Genomic DNA, 13,915 nt, shown 5'->3' with positions numbered 1-13,915 from the left:
TTGTGTCAAAACAGCACAGCTCACCTTCTCCAACTCCGCTTATTTGTCTCGGATAGACTCACAAATCTGTTTTGAAGAGATCTATGGTGAGGTGAATGTGTTGGGGATGGCAGCACAAGGGTGTATAATAAATGTTAAAAAAATAAATAAATAACAGAGGGAAGGTGATGATGTTGATTAAATCAAACTGGACAAAGAATCTGCAAATACTTGTTTTAGCAATTCATTCTGACTCGGTATTGATCAGGTAGAGAAATTACAAGCCTTATCTTCTAAAAAGTTTTGATCACTCCTTAATCAGTGACACAATCAGGATGTTTACTCTTAACCCTGCAATAATTCAGTGTATTTTTTTTAGTAGGCTGTAAAATGAAACAAGTATTGCTTCCAATACAGCAACATGAATATCTTTAGGAACATAATTGAGTGGCCAATTTATGCAACAGGTAAGACTGGGGTTTCTATCTTTGTTACTAAAAGGTATGGAGTTACACAAATGTTGGTTTCATACATCTGGTTCATAAACCTATTGCATAATACTTGGATAATTCTATGCTACTGTAGAGACAATATTTCTCATTCTCAGTGGGAAAAAGCCCACTGAGCTGGATCGACATGGAACAGCACAGTTTCCCATCGAGAACTGTTGGAGGGAATAACGATGGAAATGCACTTTTGGAGCTTTTTGAAAGACAATAAGCGGTGCTAAAACAGCATTCTATATGTGTGCTTTCTTCTGCACTGGAAGCTCTTGTCACCAAGTCAAATTCCTTGTGTGTGTAAACATACTTGGTAATAAAGCTCTTTCTGATTCTGATTAATTTAGAAAGATTTTTAAAACTATACTGTTTTCGTCCCTGGTGTGAATGGGCCTATAAGATGCATATACAGATATAAAATATACCTAGCCTGAGAAATATTCACTAAATATTCTGTATAAATTATTCAATATGACTGTGACAACTTGCCCCAGTCTTCCCTATTAAAAGACATTTAATTTATGCAGTTATCACTGAGAAATGTTTCATTAATATGACCACACCAGATTCACATTTCCACTAATCCAACTTCCTCTCCGGGATGACAGCAGAGGCACGGTCATAGGCCGCTCTGAATAGATAATTAAGCCTTGATCTTAAAATATAAATGTACAGATGGAGCTTATGGCAAAAATGGAAATTTTTCACCTTTAACCACCATTAGTTTGACAGTGACGCAGTTTCCCCTCAGCGAGAGATTACAGTGGGCCGAGTTCAGTCAGGTGAGAGGTGACAGGGCCGTATGGTGGATCTCCTGCCAGTGACAGGCTGTCATTTGGAGATGTGTGCCATGTGGCTGTCTCTCAGCCTGTCTTTGAGCTGAAGGATGACCCCTGCTCATTGGGGCTTCACTGGCCATGCCATTCCTGTCTCTCAGCTCAAACATCTGACAGGAGACATGACATCAGAGACACATCGACTCCATCTTCAGGTAAGCCTGTCTTGTGATTTCTGTGATAGTTCAGGAAAAGAGAAAATGAGAGAGTGTATTGTGCTTAAGTCTAAACGAGCTATGGCATTATGCTTTAGAAATTTGCATACTGAAAGGTATTGTGTCTTTCAAGCAAGTCTGAAGTGTTTTGATTAAGGTGAAAGATATACTTATTAACATTGGGAAGATATTATTATTTTACCAAAAATCCATCATCAGTGACATAAATGCATTTTTGTAATTAACTGTCCTTGCTGATGGAGTAATTTCACTTGATTTGTAGCTACTGGCAGGATGGAAAAATGAGTATCAATTCTTCAATAACAAATACATCACAAATGTAATTTTATCACAAACTGTTTAGTAAATATATAAACATATCCAAGGACATTTATGGATCTCATATTATATTGTGTGTAATGTACACAAGCATACATTATATATTTGTGTTTTGGGTCTGTCAGTGTAATATAGCATAATGATAAAAGACAGGAAAGATTCAAGCTACCAATTATCACATACTGCACATCTTCAAATAATACCCATCTCAAACTCAATCTACCCAACCAGCTCTCGAGAACTTCCTGAGAGCTTTCTGACCTGCTGCATCACAGTCTGCTGACAGCTGCACATCCTCAGACGAGAAAGCCCTTCAGCGGGTAGTCAAAACTGCCCATCGCGTCACTAAACTCGGCTACTGGCCATCGAAGATCTGAACAACAGTCGCTGCCTGTAAAGGGCTCTCCATATCATCATTATGGATTCCATCCACCACAGCTACAGTCTGTTTTCTTCCCTGCCATCTGGAAGCCACATAGACACAAACACAGACCACAACATTTTCATCCCTTGAGGTGTTGCATAAGCTACTTTGATCTCTTTTTCACTGTCATCTGACTTAAACAAATCCTCTATACAAACCTAGTACCAAACCACAAAATACAGATGCTTTATTTCATTAATCATATATCATCCCACTGCCACAGAGCTGCATTAGAGAGGATCTTTGATGTTTACTGTAATTGCAAAACACACACACACACTATATACTGCATAAATAAATCTTCATCCCACTTTTTTAACTCTAGCTGAAAGTTAAAAGTAATAGAATAATAAGTTTCTAAATGCTTTTGAAATGGAATTAGCCTAATCATTTTCGAGACAAATGTGAATTTGTTTTTCTTTGCATAGGGTCCTATAGCAACAGCCATGAAAAAAAAACATAGCAGAAGTGCTCTTTATTAGATAAGCTTTCTCTCAAATGAAGTGCTTTTTAAACTATATTCTAGACTTAATTCATTGACAAGAGACACAAAAGCAAATGGGTTAAGAAGGATAGTGAGAAACAGGAAAATAAGATCATACAGGAAACTGCTGCCTATAAACTATAATAATAACTACTACTTTTAATATTATATAATATGTGTATATAAATATATATAGCTTATATGTATGGTGAATTAAACAATAATGAGACAAATTATTAATCATCATGAAACAAAATGAATGCAGAGCGAGATAGTCAAACAGGGTGTCTTTTTTTAAAAGATGTAAGCGCATTGTCCTCCCCTGCTGCAATATCAGAGTAGCTGGACATATTTGCATGCTCAGCGCTGTGTGTCTGCAGTAATTCATCATTGGTCTCTGAGGTATTGAAAGCATCAGCATCCGTCAGCAAGCTTATGTCAATGGCTCTGTTTTTAAAAGAACAAAAGAATTATTTCTCATCAGTAGAGCACTAGATTTTAAATAGCCCGTTTTATGTGTCTCCAAAAATATCCCCAACTGCAATGGAGAAATTAGAAAAAATAATCAATGGTCAAACTGTGTAACTGTGGAATGAGATTGTAGCCTTTGCCTATTGCTACAACAGATCTGCTCTAATATCCTATTGACAAGCAAAGGTTTATAGAAATAGATAAAAATTACAACAAAAGACCATTTATGCTCTAAAACCCTAGTTATAAATATAAACATATTATTACACTAATATTCTAAGATCTAAAATGCATGTTTTAACAAGTGATTGTGAATAAATGATAACTATATGTGCTCTAAAAAAAGAAATCACAGAATTTATATACTGGCACAATGACATGCACCGTTACTGAAGACTTAACTTAGGCTTTTGTTTTTTTTATTGCACATGATGTGTGGGTTTTAAGTCTGATTTTCTATTCAGTTTAATGTACTTTATTGACATAGTTTGTGTCTAATATTTCATATTATTACCTTGTATATATGATCGCAATTATTCATTTTGTGACATGCTTTAATGTAGACACAAACTATGTCAATAAAGTACATTAAACTATATTGCTGTCTGGGTTGGGTCTTGGCTATATAAGGCTCAGGTGTGGCTCAGTTTTGGGGATTCAGGTTTACTTAAGGCTGAGAATTGGCACCAATAATAAAACCTGTTTTGGCCCAGATCAGGGCCAGCTAAGGCTGATAAACTGAGATTCTGGCCGGTTATGGCCCATGTGTGGCCCGAGTCTTTAATCCAGTTCTGGGCCAATTCCGGGCCGTCATTCTTTGCGGTACTTGGGCCGAGGGAAAAGTCATTGTGTGGCAGACAGACAGCCTTAAAACATTAGATTCATCTGCGCTGAGGAGCCGTGCCGATGCACAACCCACGTAAAGAAGATAATTCCGCAAATAACTGCAATTCCAAGTTTCAAACAGAGATGGCAACAAAGAGGCATAATTTATGGACTTCAGCTTAAAGACATAGTTCAACCAAAAATGTTAATTCTGTCGTTAAGTACACACCCTCATGTCATTTCAAATCCATAAAACCTTTGTTCGTCTTCAGAACATAAATTAAGTTATTTTGGATGAGATCTAAGAGCTATCTGACCCTACATAGACAGCAAGGTAACTACCACAGTGAAGGCCCAGAAAGGCACCAAGAAGATCGACAAAATGGTTGATGTGACATCAGTGGTTCAACTGTAATTTTACGAAGCTATGATAATAGCTATATTCTTTGTGTGCAAAAATAAATAAATAAAAATAAAACAAAAACAACAATAACATTTTATTTTTGGGTGAACTATACCTTTAACTTCCACGTTCTTGAGGTAGTTCTAGTTCGTCGCAGTAAGTTGGTGCTTCTAGAGCAGTTAGCGCTACCCCTACTTGTTTGTTTTCGACAGAAGACAAAAGGCTTTTTTGCCTTTTATTAATTTTTTTAAATGTGTAATTCAATAATCCAAAATGATTTCTTTTATGAATACTTTTATTTAGTTTATTAAGTTTAATTTATTTTAGCACATTGTGACCAAAGACCACATATATTAGCCTACCTTTAAAGGGAGTTTGACCGATTAAATTAATCTAACTTTAGTGAAATTGCAGGACTGTTAAAATGCGCATTCAGTAAAAAAAAAAAAAAAAAAAAAAAAAAAATGGCCTAATTGACATCGTGGATAATCACAGTTCCTTTCTAAAACCCCAAATTACCCCATTTAGTTTATCATATAGCACAGGATAAAATCTCATCCCAAACGTCCAGTATTGCAGAAAAGGGTAAAAACCAAGCTGTTACTCAAGTGTCCCTGTGCATAAGTGCTCTCTGTCCCTCTCTAAACACCCCCCATCCTCCAGATCAGATCGCATTGCTCAAGATGTGTTTATTTCTGCTGCGCTGTCTTGTTTGCAGCGTGGCTCCATCAGTATACAGTCATGTCCCGCATTTGCAGCGGCGGAGGGTGGATAGGCAGACGAGCGCGTCTGTCAGTGAAAATGACACGCGTGCCACTTTTGCAGCGCGACTGACAGCGGGATGCGCACCAGTGTCACATCCCTGTATGTGTAGCCCAGAGCGGAGTGTGGGGGTCCCGTCCGTCAGAAAGGGGGAGGATGACCGAGACGGGGATGTGATGAGTGAGTGAGTGAATGAGTGACTGGAGCCGAGGCTTTTGCCTCTCCTCATTCTCACGATCTCCAGCTGCCACATCAAACGCCTCCTTCAGACCACGTCCGGCTCTTTATCCCATCAATTAGATTTAATCGCAAGGATGGGTCACATAAACCCTACATGCGGGTAATCTCTGGCCCTGCTGAACAAAAGTACAAAAGATCAAAAGAGCCATTGGTAAGCACACCTTACCATACCAGTTCTGTGAATACAAAGTGCACTAGTAGTAAGTTTACTACCCTGACAAATGAAAGAAGTGTCATAGTAAAGTATGTATCAGATGCTGCTTTGATATGTGCTACAGCATAAGATTAGCACTTTATTTTATTATAGCCTGCATAGCCTAATTAGATGCAGTAAACCAAACCCTAATCCTAATCCCTATAAATACATCTTAATTTAAAAGTACATTTAAATTAAAGCAGCCTACAAAGGAAATCTGATTGCCATTGTAATATTAAACTGTATTTACATAGTATCCCATTACATAATGAAAGTAAACCACAGTATTACCATGATACTGCATGTAAGAAACATGCCAATACTATGGTACTTTGATAAATAGACTACCATAGTATACTATTGTATGACTGACATTTTCATATGCTACATAAATTAAGCAACTTACACCACCTGCTGGACAATTCTGAAATAGACCCCCACGCCTTTAAAATCGCTCACTAGTAATCTATTCAACAAGAAAATAAAAAATCTGGTCTAGTAGCTACAACTGATGTGCTTTATTTGGCAGTTTACAGCATGTGCAGAGATTCCATTGCATGGTCCATCTGAGACTGAGCTGCGGTATAAGCTGTGTTGTGCATCTTTTCAGCTGTGAACAAGACTTTGGCTTTTTACAATAGTTACACGTGGGAAGAGAAATGTCTCAAAAACATAGCAGTTACATAGAAGTAACACGATCATAGTCATCACAAACTGCAACTCCAAAAAGGAACAAGCGGCATAACCAGCATGTTAATACACATCTTAAACATTACATTCTCATCCTTCAGGCCATAATTTGTCCATCATAATATGTCTGTCAGAGATATTAGTCCAAATCTGGTGAATATAATTACACAATAATAGGCCGGATGAGTATTGTGTCCATACGCACGAAACAGGTAACACTGACACTGGCCTTTAGTTGTTAGATGGCAGATTTTAACACTAAATTATAAAAAAAAAAAATACAATCTTATATTTCCACATAATATATTGCTCTTCTTTATTCGGAGAGTCTGTAGCAATAGACTTAGCAGGGTAAGCGGTACTAAACTATCCCAAAATCCTTGGTGCTGATCTGTCATTGCAGGTTGCTTTCCTGAGTCGCACTCCCCTGCGGATGGTCTTCAACATGTCTTCTCCTTCCTGCTCATGCCCTTGATCTTGCTGGTGGCCCTGGCTGGCCTGAGAATCCGTGGGAAATGGGAACTGGCCGTCACAGAGTGCGTGAGCATTAGCGACCAGCTCTCCAATCTTCTCCACCAGACTATGGCGATTGGCGGCAAGCATCTGCTCTTCTTCTGAAGTGAATCCCGCGGCTCCAGTTTGCTGGGCGTAGACACTTCCACCACCAGCTCCCCACGTTGGCAGACTCATTCGCTTGGGAGAAGCTTTGTAGTCCAGAATTTCGAACGCTTCGTCACTGTACAGGTTTTCCTCACTTCCATTGTGCACAAGAGGAGAGCTGGGGAATCCAGGTGAGTCTGGGACAGTCGGGGTCTTTACAGGGACAATAGGCGGTCGAATAGGGATGGGACCCACACTGGATGGGGTGCGTCTCGCATTGGTTTTAGATGAAGGGGTTCTACGAATGGTGGCTGTTCCTGAGGCTATGACACCACTTCCTCTTCCTTTCCCATTGGTTGTTGGGGCTCCCTGGGCAGCCAGTGCTCCATGCAGCCCTGCGGTGCTGGCGGGCCGCTTGGTCTGGATCATACGGCGGTAATTCTGAGCCAGGTTGCTATGCCGAGGGACGGTGCAGGACTTGTCAAAGTCTGTGTGGGCATCATTATAAGCATCCCCATTCATGGAATAACAATCAAAATCCGATCCTGCAAAGAGAAAATGGGAAGAGTACTCAACTCTCTCTGCCTTACAAACACTGTCTTCATGCAGTGGATTGTTTTTGTGTCTGTTATAGGTCTCTAATTAATTGATAACAGTTTAATAAATTGCTAAAAATGTGGCTGTTTCAAAACATGAGTGAGATTTGTGGCCTATTTTGGCGCGATTTTAAAGCATCATAAGCACACTCCAAAACTCAACAGCTGTTCCAGAAAATAAGATACCTTGTTTTGGTGAAATTGTACACTACTGATGGCTTTAGTACGGTTTTTAAAGTAAAAAAAAAAAAAAAAAGTCTCTTTTGCTATCAAAAATACAGTAAAATGGTACAATTCTGAACTATTTTTACAATTTAAAATACCTGTTTTCTATTTTAATATATTTTAAAAAAAGTTATTTATTCCTGTGCTGGCAAAGTTAAATTTTCAGCAGTCATTATTGCATTCTTCAGTGTCACATGATCCTTCAGAAACCTTTCTTAAATGTGTTGTTGTTCAAGAAAGACACGTTTCTTATAATCAATGTAAAAAAAAAAATATTATTTTCAGGATGAAGCTCAATAGAACAAGCATTTATTTGAGAAGGAAATCTTTTGTAATATTATAAACTTTTTTGCTGTCACTTTTGAACTACTTAATGCATCCTTACTGAAATAACTGATCCCAAACTTTCGATACGTACTTATAGTTCATTCATACTAAAAATATCAACAGAAATGGTTATATCTATTTAAAATGGTTCATTTCATTTTTTATGATTAGATTAAATTGCATTTTGTGTTTATTACAGTATTGTTTCATTAGCCATTTGCATCTAGTGAGGGGCATTATTTGTAAGCTGTATAGAGTTGTTGCCTTTTACAGCAATCCGAATTGGTCACTTTTGTTGTTTAGTTCTAACTAGTTTTTGAACAAGAGCCTGTTGGAAATCTTTGCTTTTGTAAGTATGTATTGTTCTCTAAATGAAATGGACAAGTGTTGTAAATGCTGTACCTACTGTGCACCTGTATTTAAAGTGTTTGTCTGTATGTGTTTATTACCCTGTGAAGGGATAGTGTCCTCTGAACATGATGGTGTCGTGTTCTGTGTGCTGTATCCGCTGGAGTACTGCAGAGAGTCACAGCTGCTCTTCTGCTGCTGTTCTATACTAAGCCCACGAGTCAGAACCATAGCCAGCTCACTAGCAGCGGATGACACTGGCTTACCATGCTAAGAGAAAAAGAGAGAAAGAAGTCAAGTATTTTTGTGGATACCATGATATACTACCATTCAACAGTTTGGGATTATTAAGATAAAAAACATCATAATTTTATTCAGCAATGATGTATTCAATTGATCACAAAGGTGACAGTTAAGACATGTATAATGTTCCAAAAGATTTCAATTTCGAATAATTGTTCTTCTTTTGAATCTTCAGTTCATCAAAAATCCTAAAATTTCCACAAAAATATTAAACAGCACAGTTTCAACACTGACAATCCTAATAATCACAGGAATGATTATTAATAATTGAGTACCAATAATAACTGGCAACAAATCAGTGTATTAGAATGATTTCTGAAGGATCATGTGACACTAAAGACTGGAGTAATGGAAATTCAGCTTTGCCGTAACGGGATGAATTACATTTTAATTTATATTAAAATCGAAAACAGGTATTTTAAAATGGTAATGATATTTCACATTCACAATATTATTTTATATTTGTAATCAAATAAGTGTAGCCTTGGTGAGAATAAGAGGCTCCTTTAAACGCATTTGAAAAAGCAGAACTTTTGGTAGTGTATATAAGTATATTTATAAAACAAAGAAAATAATAAAATCATAAAGTTCTCAATTTTATATTAAAAATCAATTCTCAATACCTTGGCAGCGATGTCTTTAGAATTCATCCTAGCCAGCCTATAAGGATCCTCAGGGTGAATTATTCCATTTCCTCCCGCTCCAGCAGAGGGCTCTGCTGCCTCAGTCCTGCGCTGCCCGGTCACAACCGTCTGCTCATAGTGACCTGCCATCGACCAGTCCTGCTGCATGAGGAAATAGCTTTTTTTTTAAGGTTATGGAAATATAATCAGAATAGGACACAGCCTGCTTTTTTTAGTAGATGTTTTTTTTTTTTTAATCAGCAAAAATAACCAGCAAATGTAAGGATGTTGGTTAATAGTGAAAAGGAGATGATAAACAAATTAAATGGGAGATTAAAAAAACTAATGAAAACTAATCATGTTTTGTAAAGAATAACAGAACATAATAAAGCAAATAAAGGCTGACCGAATGGTCAAAATGAAAAACAGACCTTCCAGTAAGGAATCTTTGATGTGGGTGAAGGGGAATTTGATCCTGGGGATTGATTATAAGAAGGGGACGCAGGAAGTAAGTAAGAGTGAGGCCTGATGGAGTCAATAAAACAGTGAGCAGGACGGAAGGTAGCAAAGGATGAGCCGAACTGTGGAAACGGAATGACAGGATGGCCCAATCAAATACAGAGATCATTACAAAAGCTTCAGTAAATACCCACATCAAATAACAGTGCAATATTATATTTTAAAAAATCGGTTAAATGTACCCTTTTTATGCATTCTATACATACATACATAAACATATCTCAAACATATCTCATGACATTTTGCTTAAAAGTGTTAAGTGTTAAATCAAAGGAATATGTTAAGTGCAAATTATGAAAAATAAATAAATAATGACAGAAAACAGAATTCTGTCAATTTAACAAAAATATAACAGAGCTCATTCATGAAAGTTTAAGATGTTGGGGGCAAGGAGATTAATTAATCAAATAATGTATTAATGACATTTCCTGACTGATATTAATACTTACTATTGTGGGAGAGCCGCACTCACTGACTGACTGGCAGGTTTCTGAAGCCTCTGAGGATGCAGAACTGGTTGACTTCTGTTTACCAAAGATAGTTACAGATCAGTGAAATGGATGTGGAAATAAGCATGAAATGAAACAGTCAAAAACAAAACACCAGATGAACTGATAAAGACCTGGCTAGTGATGTCAGACGGCATGGGGGAGGGAGGTTTGGAGTGCACATTGGCATCTTGAGAGACAAAACCAGAATCATGAGAAGAGATGCTGCTCAATCGATGGCCGCTGCCTGGTGGCAGATGCACCAAACTGAGACGAAAACAAAGAACTCATTAGTGTTATTCTTGAATAATAATAATAATAATATCATTATAAAATGGTAGTAACTTTAACTTTAGTAAATGCAAAATCTTAATTCTGTTAAAAATGATGAGACAAGCACCTGCAAAGGCTGCTCTTCCTGGATCCAACACTACTGGGAGAAGAAGGTGGGGTCTGGTAGGACCAGTTGTAGTCAGACCCCTTAAGATCCAAAATCACCTAGTGAAATCAAAATAATATGTCATTATTATCATCTGTTCGTGCATGTTTGTTAAATGCTTTTCATAAATGTGTTTAAGCACCTGTTCACTGGCCTCTGGGAGTTTATGAGGGTCAGTGGTCAACACAGTGAGGTCATCAATAATGGCCTGGAGGTGAGTGACCTCTCCCAGCATGGCAATTTCACCGATCTATGGAAAGATAATGCCACTTTATTGTAAATAGCACTAAGCACTCCTCTCTTTCATTCACATACATTGGGGAGACCAGGGCTTGTTTTTTATTTTTTTATTTTATTTTTTAAATTTTTTTACAAGTTAATACATTTTTATAAATAAATTAAAATATATTATCTAGAAGTAACTTCAGACCCAGAGCCTTTCATTCTTACCACTACAGGCTGCAGGAAGCTGATGAAGGTGCAGTAGCGCCCCCTTTCCTCCAGGAGGGCTCGGCGCACAGCCTGCTTCTCAGTCTCCTCCATCAGAAGGTACATGTCACTCACATCCTGCATGGCACTGTCCAGCTGTGGCTTCAGTCCTCCTCGACCTGAGATGAAGAGAAAGAGGCTATAAAGCAGCGTGTGGATGAACAATTCATGAAAGGAAAATTACACTACTCTTCAAAATCTGGGGTAAGAAAGATTAAAAAATTTTAAAATTAAAAAAGAATTATTCAGCAATGATACATTAAATTGATCAAAAGATACATTTAATACAAAAGAGACTTTTACAATGCTACCAAAAATGTCTGTTTCAAATAAAGGCTGTTCTTTTTAACTTCCTGAAAAAAATATATCATGATTTCGACAAAACATTAAACAACATAAGTGTTTTCAGCACTAATAATAATGTTTCTAGAGCACCAAATCATCACGTTCGAATGATTTCTGAAGGATCATGTGACACTGACGCCTGAAGTAACAACATCATCAGCAATAAATTACATTTTAACATTTCTTAAAGATTTTTAAATAGCAATTTTGCTTTTAACAGGATTTTTGATCAAATAAATGCAGCCTTGGTGAGCATAAGATAATTATTTTAAAAACATTAAAAAATGGTACTTTCCCCAAAGTTTTGAACAGTTGTTTACACCAATATTAAAAAACGGGATAATCTGAGAAGGCTCAATTTAGCATTTTTAACACATGAAATGTTTAATGTAGATGTCAACACAGATGTCCCATGGGGCAACACAACCAAAGACGGATTAGGGTGGATAATGTCAACACAGCAACCTGGCATTGTCAGACTTCATGCAAGGAAACTTTCATGACCATATAATGAAAATAAATGACAGAGTTGATGCTACGAACCTAAACACACTTCACATATTGCATGATTGTACATTGTGATTTCACAACACAGATGTTATTATGTCTGATGGAAAGAATGACAATGAGATGAACACATTTGGCAAACGATCTAATTTTGTGTTTGTAAAGGAAACTAAAACAATCTCTTTAAAACACACGCAAAACGCCTCGGACGAAATGAAATCTATGTTAGTCTATGCTGAACGTTATGAACTATGATGGAACTGCCTGAATACATACCTGATAGTTCTACAGTTTATAAGCAGAAGCCAAGCCAATCACAGTATGAAAGACAGAGAGAAAAATAGAATTGCCTTGAAGAAATTGCAAAGGTGTGAGGGAATGCAAAGGAATGTAAATCACAGGCAAGTCTGTTGCCTCACAATATTTATGATACATTGCGTAATTATACACTTTTCCATTCAACATTCTTCAAAATATCTTCTTTTTATGACCCACATTAGAAAGAATGTCAGAGAGTAAGTAAATAATGACAGAATATTCATTTTTGGGTGAACTATTCCTTTAAAATCAAGCGAACACTATGGAAGTATTCTTCATTTGGATAGTAGTAGAGTTCACCATCATCTGATTCAATAGGGCTACCATGACATTTTGATCCAACTCTATAATCTGTATTTGACCTAATTAATCTTGGCATCAGAAAAAGTAAGCATGCAAGTGAAGTGGGTGTGTAAGAAAAGATCCCAGCACGACACAATTTCACAAATTATTAAACATACCAAATGCAGTAATCCTCTGATAATAACACAGAGAGAGAGTGTGATAAGGAGAAGGAATCACTGTGCTACAGAGAGAACAAAAAGACTGACCTTTTCTGGCTTTCTTCTGCAGCTTTATTGTGTCAGATGACTTCTTCTTGATTTCCTGCCTAGAGCGCTTGTACTCTGGTGAACAGAAGGAAGGTTTAGGTTTACAGACATTACCGGTAGTAGTGCATTGACAGCGAGTATAACCAGGTTTGCATATTGACAACTCTGATGAGTCAGTTCCACCTTTGGCATGGTCTTTATCAAGCAGCGCGGCTGTTTTCTTCCACTCTTCTATCTTGTCTTGGAGTGGGGCAATCATTTTTTCCATTAGAGCACTGAGTGTAAATTTAAAAATGGCAAGCAATTAAACAACAGAAATAATACAGTATTTAAAATGGTCATCCAACATTATTTAAAGAAGAAAAAAAATAATAATAATGAAACATGCAGAACTCTATGATTATATGCGAAATATAAATGAATTATGATTATACTACTGGTCAAATTTTAGAATAATTAAAATGTTTCAATGTTTTTGGAAAAAAATCTCATGCTCAAGGCGCCATTTTTTTTTATAAAACAATACAGGAAAAACCATAATATTGTGATATTACAAATATTGACATATATACATGCATACAGGTGCTGGTCATATAATTAGAATATCATCGAAAAGTTGATTTATTTCACTAATTCTATTCAAAAAGTGAAACTTGTATATTATATTCATTCATTACACACATACTGATATATTTCAAATGCTTATTTCTTTTAATTTTGATGATTATAAATGACAATTAAGGAAAATCCCAAATTCAGTATCTTAGAAAATTAGAATATAACTTAAGACCAATACAAAGAAAGGATTTCTAGAAATATTGGCCAACTGAAAAGTCTGAACATGAAAAGTATGAGCATGTACAGCACTCAATACTTAGTTGGGGCTCCTTTTGCCTGAATTACTGCAGCAATGCGGCGTGGCATGGAGTCGAT

At 36.8% G+C, this 13,915-nt stretch overlaps 1 protein-coding gene and 1 long non-coding RNA gene across 8 annotated transcripts in view; one reads left to right on the top strand and one right to left on the bottom strand.

Annotated features, from left to right (window-relative positions):
* The first annotated feature begins 1,265 nt into the window (after positions 1–1,265).
* LOC113093284 (uncharacterized) lies at positions 1,266–6,840 on the top strand. Its single transcript, XR_003287723.1, has 3 exons — positions 1,266–1,470; positions 2,041–2,324; positions 6,708–6,840. It is a non-coding gene; the product is annotated as an uncharacterized LOC113093284 (long non-coding RNA).
* The window catches only part of LOC113093283 (MTSS1-like protein), a 25,083-nt gene continuing 17,280 nt past the window's right edge, over positions 6,113–13,915 (bottom strand). For 2 of the 7 annotated variants that reach the window (XM_026259078.1, XM_026259084.1), the window contains 12 exons: positions 13,166–13,257; positions 12,983–13,057; positions 12,390–12,398; positions 11,223–11,380; positions 10,915–11,022; positions 10,734–10,831; positions 10,468–10,600; positions 10,295–10,369; positions 9,758–9,907; positions 9,327–9,488; positions 8,502–8,670; positions 6,113–7,449 (listed from right to left, as the gene is read on the bottom strand). In XM_026259078.1, coding sequence (XP_026114863.1) covers positions 6,671–7,449; positions 8,502–8,670; positions 9,327–9,488; positions 9,758–9,907; positions 10,295–10,369; positions 10,468–10,600; positions 10,734–10,831; positions 10,915–11,022; positions 11,223–11,380; positions 12,390–12,398; positions 12,983–13,057; positions 13,166–13,257 — 2,008 coding nt within the window. In that variant the 3' untranslated portion in view covers positions 6,113–6,670. The remainder of the gene's footprint in view (positions 7,450–8,501; positions 8,671–9,326; positions 9,489–9,757; positions 9,908–10,294; positions 10,370–10,467; positions 10,601–10,733; positions 10,832–10,914; positions 11,023–11,222; positions 11,381–12,389; positions 12,399–12,982; positions 13,058–13,165; positions 13,258–13,915) is intronic. The other 5 variants (XM_026259079.1, XM_026259082.1, XM_026259081.1 and 2 more) reach the window with 5 other exon arrangements.

This window comes from Carassius auratus, unplaced genomic scaffold (genome assembly GCF_003368295.1).
Source record: "Carassius auratus strain Wakin unplaced genomic scaffold, ASM336829v1 scaf_tig00214947, whole genome shotgun sequence".
Taxonomy (NCBI): Eukaryota; Metazoa; Chordata; class Actinopteri; order Cypriniformes; family Cyprinidae; genus Carassius; species Carassius auratus.
Note: the sequence above shows the minus strand (reverse complement) of the source record. Positions and strands in the feature narration are given on the sequence as shown.